Genomic DNA, 10,386 nt, shown 5'->3' on the forward strand with positions numbered 1-10,386 from the left:
TGCTATTGTGTTTAAGTTATGCATTTAAAATCTGTTTGAACATATGCACCACTAAAGCAATTTATTTCATTGATTATTGATGCATCACATTAATTAATTACATCAATTATTCATTAATGTCAGTGTTTAATGTGTTTTATTTATGGTCCTTAGACAGGCTTACCAGTGTAATTTAGTCGCATTCGGTCCTCCACAGGGGCCACAATGTATCATAAAGATCCATGTCATACTAAAAGAGTCACTGAAATGGGTTTTACTAATGAAAAGGTGGGTAAATGAAATGAGGCGGATTTAACATCAACTAAATCCCACACTGTGATTAGATTTCCCTTGTGGGCTTTTACTGAGAGCACACGAATCGATGAGGTAAAGTAATTTGAGCCCTTTGAGTGCGAAGAAAAAAGAAACTAGGGTAGTATACAGTCTATGGTTGTTACTGCGGAATTGCCCTTTAGCATCTCCACCAATTAGGATCCCCCAAGCAGATGTGTTTTAGTATTCAGAACGTTCATCGACCAATCACGGCTCGGCTCTCTCTGCGTGGCTGCGCTCGACTCGTGTCCAAGGGATTTTTTTTTTTCCACCTTCAACGGTAAAAACAGCTTGACTTCTCACGGTGCAAAGTTAACATCGCCAACCAGTAGCGGAACGTTGCGTAATGATGTGTCTTTTAAAATAGTAAATAGCGTTGTGACCTCCGCCGACAGACTTCCCACACAAGAGAAAACACCGATGTGGATAGAGAGAGGAGCTGCTGATTTCAGCGGTTTGGATCAAGGTTCATGCTTTTTTCTTCGGATTTCGACAGTTTCACAGACGCTGGTGAGTGAACACCATTTTTAATGGATCTGATATATTTACGACGCGTGTTAGCTACCTACAGACAGCTAAATGAGTGTATGTACTACTAGGTAAAGATGGTTTATAATAACCCGCTTTTCTGGCGGTTATGGTGAGCTGTAGCCTAGGTGGCCGCTGGTCTGTCACTGTATGTTTGACTGATAGCAGGTCATTCACCTGGTGGCTGCCTGCCTTGGGTGCATTTTTTCATACAAGTTGCATCATCAAGTCGGGCCAGATGTTGAGCCAGATGCTGGGCCTTGGCTTTGCAGCCGTGGAATAATCATGATCCTACACACACAACGTTGACAGCGGCGATAGCTTTGACCTTATTTCCACCCATATGTACCTGGTTCGCCACATATTTTGTGCAACGCGGCAAAAAAGAGAGAAACGAAAGGCATTTACATTTTTACCACAGAGAGGGAGTTATTACAGCATTGAGAGAGCAAGAATGGTTCATACAAAAGTACTGAAAAGGGGCAAAATATGAAGACAATAATTCAATGGAAGGCATTAAAGAACAACAATGGACATATTCTTGACAGCAATGCATAAGCCAGAGTAAAGGCAACATGTAGAAGTTGCTCTCCCTCTCAGACTTTCCCTTCAGCAGGAAGTCAGTGCTCCCCACGGTGAGGAACAAGAAGGCTTCAGAGACCTGCACCTGGATCATCATCACAAACACTGGGCAGCAAAGAAAGGCAGCCATTCTTGATGGTGAAGCAGCTGCAATTGAACATGTAGCCTCTTATTATTTTTGTTGTTATTAACTATTATCTATTATGTTACATTGACCTTTTTAGAGGAATGAAAACAGAAGGTTTTATTTTTGTTGAACAAACTATATTAAAATATATATATAATTATAATAACTTGACACCATTTTTTTAATGGTAGGAAGTATGTGTAAAAAGTGTCCCTTAAAAAAAAAATTCAATACCATAGATGAGCAAAATTAAACCTTATGATAACTGTCATACGACGGTATACAGTGAAACCAGTATACTGCTGCAACCCTATGTACACTTAAAACTACTTGAGAGTCAAAATATCAGTAGGGGGCATTCAAGGAAACAGCTCTAAGAATGCACAGTATATTAACGCATTAGGCCCAGTTCAGGGTAAATGTAGGGGGTGTTCTCCCTGTCAGACTTTCCCTTTGGCAGAAAGTCAGTGTTCCTTCCTGTGAAGAGGCTTTGGGTCTCCTGACAACCTTCTGCTCAAATATGTCAGTTTGCTGCTGTCTTTCTCGCCAGCCACTGACTGTGATCACAGGTCACTGTTTTATGCTTATTGTAGACCTTTTGGCTTGTTGCTGGCTCAGATCAGTGAACAGTTGCCTTTCAAGGTCAATTCCCAGATTTATCAGAGTAGGGGTCCACTCCTCCACTACTAAAAAAGCAGGCCTAGTTGGTTTTGCCTGCTAAGGTTCCAGATATCTGTCTCTGAGATTTCTTCTTCTGCTCCAATACAATAGAGGTAAACAGAATAAAAAAATGAAATACAAAGTGTCAACAGCAACATCTCTCACTAGTGTCTCACTGTTGAACAGTTTTCTTCCAAAAGTTGTTTCTTTTCCAATGTTTCCCAATTACCTATTTTGTATTGGGGTGGAGGCAAAAACATTAGAGACAGATATCTCAACCAACACCTACCTTGCAAATAAAACTAAAACTATCTGCACAGGAAGCTAACACCAGCGGTAAGTGAGATAGAAATGAAACAGATAACCTGGAAAGAAGATATGAATTTATCGTTTGAGTAATTTTTTCCAGCAAAAATTCCAAATATTCATTGTTTTCAGTTTCTCAATTGAGTATTGGCTGCTTTTTTTCTTACGTTTAGTAAACTGAATATGTTTGTGTTTTAAACATGCAAAACAAGCAGTTTAAGGACATCAACTTGAGCTTTGGCAAATTGTGAAGGTCATTTAATGCTATATTATAGACCAAATAAATGTAAATGAATCGATTGTTAGTTGGGAGAAAATACACTTTTACGTACACTCTTTAAATCTGTTGAGAGAAAAACACTGTCCTAATTCTCTGCAAACTCCAAGTGGCTTAATCTCTAAATGCATTAGAATTACATGTAAAGCTTGTGGGTAACTTAGCATGGCTTATGGCAGCACCTCAGTATCACAGCCAGGCCTGGATGTCCTCATTTCCAGCTGTTTTTTTTTTTTTTGCTTTGATCATCAGACTGAATTTTACAGGCAAGCTATTCCAGCCAAGGGAGAGGAGAGTTCCCAACGTGGCATCCAGATGTTAGGCTCCCTGCACATTCGGTCTGAGCAAGACAGAAACCAAAATACCTCTGAGAAAGGGACACATACTCCATATTTGTTTAGAGCTTTTGTAAGAAGTAAAACAGTTTCAGAGCTGTAATGATGCTTTGAGAGTAATTTTAATACTGCAGTGAAATCAGTGTTTAAATGAGTCATTGAACGTTGAACTGAATTCACTTATTTTTGCAAGCGTGTGTGTTTTAGTTCGTTGCCAATAAGAGGAATTAGATGCTGTCTCACGTCACATTGCAGAAGTAAAATGAGGAAGTTCCAGAATGGCTCGCATGGTCAATAGTAATCTGATCTTAAACAAATTGCTTTGCGTTTCATTGTGGCAGAAACTGTGAGAGGAAAACATGAGGAAGTTGTAATTAGTGGATTCAAATACACTGTCTGAGCGTGTGTCTGCGTTGCATGCCGCAGTGAACTTTGATATGGTTAAGTGGCTCTCCAGACGAACGATGCAAAATAGCTGCTTTGAGAACAAAAACTGGATGTATTTCAGCCCCTCTGAAAGTCAGTATACAAATGTGTTTGGCAAAATAACACAGCAGCCAGCACTACGTTCTGCTTGCTGATAATATCTCACTTATGCAGGGCAGTGGCTCATGTTTGGAGTTACTCATTTATTGGAAATTTAAAATATGATGATTTGTTTTGTTACTCAACAAGTTATGAAATCATGCTTGGAAGATAAATCTCCTCTCGTATTGCACTACGATTTACGATCCTGGAGAAACAGAAGCATCTGTATTTGGTTGTAAGCAATATTAACTGATTGTGGTGCAGTTCTTGTCTTGAATTGCTGTTCTCATGTTTTCTGGTAGGAGTGATGGATAAGAGATGTGGCTGGCTGTGGAGCGCAGCAGGCCTGGATCCTGCTCTCAGACACCAGGGCTGAGAAGCTGCAGAGGAGTGAGGACTCTCCTGAGGAGACTCCACCCTCCTGGCCTCCGTCAGGCCTTCCTCAGCATCGCCTCAGCGGTTCCTTCTCGCAGTCGTCCTCACCGACCAGGCTTTGCTGAAATTTAAGAAGTAGCTACATTCACATTTGATTCCAGCCACCTCCTCAGGTGCCCTAGAATATTGTTTTTTATGTCCTGCTGAATTTGAAACATGAGGACCACCAGATCGAGCCTACTGCTGGGCTGCGTGCTCTTCTGCTCCGCCTCCCTGCTCTACCTGGGCATGAGCGGGATCGAGTGCCCTCCAAAAAGCCATCGGTACCGGTGGATGGAGCTCAACCTGGGCTCAGCCAATCAGAGCTTGTCCCTGACGGAACACTTCCCTGAAGACACACCCCTCATCTTCATCGGAGGCTTTCCCCGGAGCGGCACCACGCTGATGCGCGTCATGCTGGATGCCCACAATGCTGTGCGGTGCGGGGAAGAGACCCGAGTGATTCCCCGCCTCTTGGCCATGCGGGCCACCTGGAGCCGCTCAGTGAAGGAGAGGATGCGACTGGACGAGGCCGGCGTCACCGACCAGGTGTTGGACTCAGCCGTGCGAGCATTCCTGTTAGAGGTGAGCTGGTCGATGCCTCTGCATCTGCTAATCGGCACGGTGTCGAGGGCATGCTTCAGCTTTAGGATGTGTTTACATACACAACACAGGGTTGTTAAAAGTAATTATTAAGCAGAAAATTCTAAATTGTTTTTTATTATTAATTTATCTGCAGGTTATTTTCTTGATTAATCGATGACTCTATTACAGTAGGGTATAACCTGTAAAACAAATGGTGAAAAAAATCCTGTCACAGTTTCTCTGAACCTAAGGTGTGTCTGACCAAAACACCAAAGTATTAAATGTATTATCATATATGACAATATATGAACAATTCCTCATATTTGAGAAGCTGGAGCCAGCAAATGTTTGGCATTTTTGCTTAAAAATGACTGAAACAAATAATATCAAAATAGTACCGGTAAATTTGGTTGATTAACTAATCTGTATGTCTAAGATTTTGCTTTTAAACCACATGTAGCCTCATTTTTGTGTAGCTATTTAAAGAAATGTAACACAAAATAGCTTAATAAGATGCAGTTTGGCCAACAACTACTAAATGTTGCATGATGGAAACAGATGACACATACACAAAATGATTATTAAATGAATAGTTTGACATTTTGGAAACTATGCTCAATGGGTTTTTTTTGCTGATAGATCGATACCACTCTCATATCTGTCCATTAAATGAAGCTACAGCCAGCAGATGCTTAGCTTATCTTAGCATAAAGACTGAAAACGGTGAAAAACAGCTAGACTGGCTCTGTTCAAATGTAACCAAACCCACCTACCAGCACCTCTTAAGCTCTCTAATTAACACCTTATTTCCTAACATGTCGAAAATTTAGTGTTAAAACAAGGTATTTTGTGTAAATGTCTTTGTCCTAATAACTAGTCTGTCTTGGGTAAAATATTCATGTTTTTTTAAATTTTTTATAAAAGGATAAAAATGCTCATCTTTGTATATTGATATTTATATTTGGCACCTCAATGTGTACATATTAAAACTTTGGTATTCTAAATATAAAAAAGCAATGGTTTTGCATGTAGCACCTGAGGCATTACTTTTTGTAATATTTACTCAATGTGTTCCAGGTGATAGTTGGCCACGGGGAGCCTGCACCTCGCCTTTGCAACAAGGATCCGTTTGCATTGAAGTCGCTCTCATATCTGTCACGCATCTTCCCTAAAGCCAAATTTGTGCTCATGCTACGAGACGGACGGGCAACCGTCCACTCCATGATATCGCGCAAGGTATGCTAGGGTTTCTCACACACTTCCTCACAGGCTCATGTTGCCAAACAGCCACTTGACAAATTTGTACTGCTGCCACATTGTGACTCACTACATTTTCCATTCTGTGTTCACTTTTTGTCGTGATAGGTCTCCTGTGTTTATCTCATCTCTCTGCTCATTCACAGGTGACCATCTCTGGCTTTGACCTGAGCAGCTACAGGGACTGTCTGACCAAGTGGAGCAGCGCGGTGGAGACCATGTTCAGCCAGTGCCACGCAGCTGGGGAGTCCAGATGTCTGCCCGTCCGTTATGAGCAGCTCGTCCTCCACGTAGAGGAGGAAATGAGGAAGTTGCTTCACTTCCTAGAGCTGCAGTGGGACCCCGCAGTGCTGCACCATGAAGAGCTGATTGGAAAGGCTGGTGGCGTGTCTCTGTCCAAGTGAGTATGTGAAATGTGTGTGTGTGTGTGTGTGTGTGTGTGTGTACACCAAGTTAGGCAAGTTGCTTTTACGTTTTGCCACCTTGCTGACTTTGAGGTATATTTTAGGGTAAAATGTGTCATTTCTTGCAGGCTGCTAAAAGCATCACATCCATCTCACACTTCTCTCTCTATCAGTCAACTAAACACGTTCATGAGCTGTTGCTCAGATCAACCAGGCTTCGCTCACGCCTGTGCTAATGAAAAAAAAAAAAAACTTATATAACATAATATATAAGTGCTCAAGACAGCTAAATTTAAGGATTTTTTAAAAATCTAAACGTAAAGATAAAACAACAACAATTTTATTTAGAATTTGACCTGTATTTTCTTCAGGTTTGTATTATCTTTGTGGCATTCATCTTCTGTTATGTGACAGGATGTGGGAGAGGCGACACAGGTAATTTAAAACTGTATTGATCGATCAAGAGGAAATTCTATTTTTACTTGAGTGCAGGGTCAGGGGAATCACAGAACTACTATGCTCTTATTTCCCTCTACTGCAGTTAGTGTCTTCCTACATTTCCTAGAATGACGTTTGACAAAACTTATTTCTAAAGTTGAGAACGCTTACGCTGCAAGGTTTTAGGACCAAATGTTTTAGGACAACAGGCCTGAACATTTGTTTAGTTATTGAGAACAATAGCCACCCACCGAGAGTCACAACGAAATACTCAAAACACCTTCTTGTCTTTGAGGAAATGTTAGTGGATAAACTTGTGTATGTGTCTCTTCTGAAGGTGCAACTAACGATTATTGTCAGTATAATCGTTAGTTGCCCGAGGTGAAATACTCAAACCTCTGTAACTTTTATCTGCACACATTATGGTTTAAATGCTGTTTCAAAACCTTGTCCACAGTTCCACATATATAATTGTGTCGAAAAATAATAAATCCCTTTATTTCATGTTGATATATTTAATGTCTAAAAACCACTACTTTAAAATGTTATAATTAGCCATAAAAAGACACAACCAATGTGTGATATGTGTGTCATACAAAGAATGTAAAGGGGTTGATAAGACATGATTACTGAGTCGACTGTTCTCTGGGACATGTTTTCATGCTGATCGAATGTGTCTTTAGCTTGAAATAAGTTACCACAAACCGCTGATTAGCTTATAAAGCTATTCATCAGGGCATGGGTAAAGTAAAAATATACCACTAACAAGGCTCAAAATAGCACCACACTTCCACGGTAGCATGATGAGGGTCCATACATGTAAACCGAAGCATTGAGAACTTTGTAAATGTACAGACAGTTTATTAAAAAGATAGATTATAAAGACAGTAGTGTTCACGTATACAAGCAGGCGCCATCTTGGGAAAACATTCATGACCAGTCGAATGACGAACACCGTGCTTTAGCTATGTTACTGGTTACTGGTTACACGACATTCGTCAAGTAAAGCGTCTAGACTTCCTCAGTAGATATTTAATTTGTGTTGCTCTACTTATTAGTAGTGATTCAAGTCGAGCATCTCTTTGCAGGGCAGAAGCTCAGGGGATTTAGTGCGAATCTGGCTGCTTCACACCGCAAAAAAACCCAAACCTGGCATGTATTTGAAGGAATTAGGCCACATTCTGTGAGAATTAGCACCTTTATTTAGATTAGTTATGCAACGGTTGGCAACACAAATGTTTTATAACCTCCTCAGAAATGTAAGTTATCGCTAAATGTGGCATGTTAAGGTTCTGAATTATGTGTGTACACACCATTTAGGGTGGACAGGTTGATATGGAGGGAAGGTTTAAAAGGCCTAAATTAAAACAAATCAAAGAAAGAAAAATAGTGAAATATAATAGGCTAAATATTGTTATATTTATATACACACACACACACACACACACACACATGAACTGACCTTGTGTTTGTGTGCAGGGTTGAGCGCTCCACAGACCAGGTGATGAAGCCGGTGAACACAGACGCCCTCTCCAAGTGGGTCGGGCACATTCCCTCTGACGTGATAAGCGACATGGCTGAAATCGCGCCAATGCTGGCTCGCCTGGGCTACGACCCCCACGCCAACCCCCCCGACTACACGAGACCAGAGCCCACCCTGTTCAACGACTCACAGGTGAGGTTACAAAAACTGATCTGATGATTCTGTTCCGAAGAACAGAATCACAGCTCATTGTTATTCAGTTAATAACCAGATTTTTGTTTTCAATTAAGGATTGGTAGTTTAATCTGACTTGTGATAAGCCTATCATACATTCAAGCCAGGTGATATATTTTTTCTTGATAAATGACTTAAAAATGAATTGATTATCCAAATTGTTGTTTCATTAATAATAATTATTATGAATAATCAACTATGTGGTTCGGGACTACAGATTTTCATCTGGAGTTTATATCCCCACACGTCCGAAAATAATGTTTCCAGTTGCCATAGGATGCTGATCACCAGAGTTTACAGTAACAAATCTATTAATACGTCTATTTGTAAGTTGACAGCTTAGAAAATGAGTCTGCAAGTAGAAATTAAAAGGGAAAAAATTAAGAAGATGTACAAATTAGAAGCTGATAACATGCCACAGTCCCTCTAAATATAATATAATAATTGAAATATAAAGCTATGGAGTGTTGGTTATCCACCAGTTGCCGTTTTCGTGTGTAATTTACTGATGACAGGTCAACACAATAACCTTAGCTAATAGCATTAGCTTATCTCTGCTCTGTCAGTCAGGTTGAAAAATACAGAAATTCCCCTTTAAGGTTGGCAAAAATGATATAGTAGTAACCGTAACTAGCCCTTAGCCCCTAAAGATACTTTAATGTTGATTTAAAAAAAAAAAACACTAACAAGATGACGAAGAGAAACACTGAGAAAATGTATTCTTAAGATGGATTTATACTTGACGAAAGGGGTTAATTGGAGTCCTGCTGTAGATACCATGGTGTAGGTTTTGATTTACTGTTACGGCCTCCAGTCATGCAGATAGTTTCATTTTTACAGCTGTCAAGATGATTCAAAGAACCACAGTTGGAGAATCGTCATTACTCAATCATAAATACTCTATGAAAGACAAAAAATCTCCAGGGTGCTCAGGAAGTTCAGTCAAATGTTTAAAGTTGCTCTTTGGGGTCAGGAATTCAATTAAGTGTAGAAAAGAAGGAAAATTATTTAATAATAAATAATAAATGATTATTATTTTACTGGCTATTTCATAGTAGAACATTTAAAAGACATAGGGAGAAGCAACCCACCCGTAGCGGCACAGGCAGCCTTCTTCGGATAAATACTCTGTATTTCCTCTTTCAGCCTTGATAATAATTCCAGTCATACATGAACATTGTGTCTTTTCTTTTTCTTCAGAATTTGAAAGCAACAGAGACTCCACACCCCAGTTAAGCAAAAGAGGAAAATCCCATAAATCCAGCTTCACTGTTCCACAATATCGATCACAATATCGATGCACCTTAAACACAGACTTCCAGTTCAAAAGTAATTACACCTCACAGGAAAGATTTTTAAGTGTCTCATGTGTATTATAATGTGCGGTGTTAATGTCTGAACATGGGTGCCGTGTTAAAAATACGGACTCATCAAGTGGTTTGGGTTTTATATCTCATATGGATTACCTGCTCGTGGAAGTTTCTCAGTCTCCAACATTTCATCCACGGTGAACCGACAGTATTAGATGGCATTTTAACGCATCGTCTCACCTCGTACCTGAAAGTATTTCAACATGTCTGTAAAGTTGTTATGATTCACCACAAATGTGAATGTGTCTTTAGACAAATCTTTCACTTACTGAGAGTTCAGTCAGTGTTCATGAAGCATAATGACTGTATATTTTTAAAGATGTATGTTTATTTTCATAATAAATTATTTTGGTGTTGACCATTCGTTCGGGAATATAAAGTTTTTTATTCTGAATTGATTTTTTTAATTGTTGTATATTGTTGAACATGAATAAAAATTGTCTAAATGTCACCTTATAATTACAGTTATGTGTTTTTCATTGAGTTCTCAGTTAAGCGTGATTTATACTTCTGCGTAAAAGCTACACCATGGCTACGTTGTAGGTA

General features: G+C 39.7%; 1 protein-coding gene across 1 annotated transcript; it reads left to right on the plus strand.

The window, feature by feature from the left end:
* The first annotated feature begins 577 nt into the window (after window positions 1-577).
* Window positions 578-10,203, plus strand: tpst1l (tyrosylprotein sulfotransferase 1, like). Its single transcript, XM_028596521.1, has 6 exons — window positions 578-822; window positions 3,958-4,654; window positions 5,732-5,890; window positions 6,058-6,311; window positions 8,233-8,428; window positions 9,671-10,203. The coding sequence occupies exons 2-6, from the start codon at window positions 4,247-4,249 to the stop codon at window positions 9,704-9,706; spliced, it is 1,053 nt and encodes a 350-aa protein (XP_028452322.1). The 5' UTR covers window positions 578-822; window positions 3,958-4,246; the 3' UTR covers window positions 9,707-10,203.
* Window positions 10,204-10,386: the final 183 nt, after the last annotated feature.

Source organism: Perca flavescens, chromosome 13 (genome assembly GCF_004354835.1).
Source record: "Perca flavescens isolate YP-PL-M2 chromosome 13, PFLA_1.0, whole genome shotgun sequence".
In the NCBI taxonomy this organism is placed as follows: domain Eukaryota; kingdom Metazoa; phylum Chordata; class Actinopteri; order Perciformes; family Percidae; genus Perca; species Perca flavescens.

Coding starts and splice junctions, on each gene's coding strand:
- tpst1l (XM_028596521.1), top strand. CDS start 4,247: ATGAGGACCACCAGATCGAGCCTACTGCTGGGCTGCGTGCTCTTCTGC. Junction 4,655..5,731: donor TGCGAGCATTCCTGTTAGAG/GTGAGCTGGTCG, acceptor AATGTGTTCCAG/GTGATAGTTGGCCACGGGGA. Junction 5,891..6,057: donor ACTCCATGATATCGCGCAAG/GTATGCTAGGGT, acceptor GCTCATTCACAG/GTGACCATCTCTGGCTTTGA.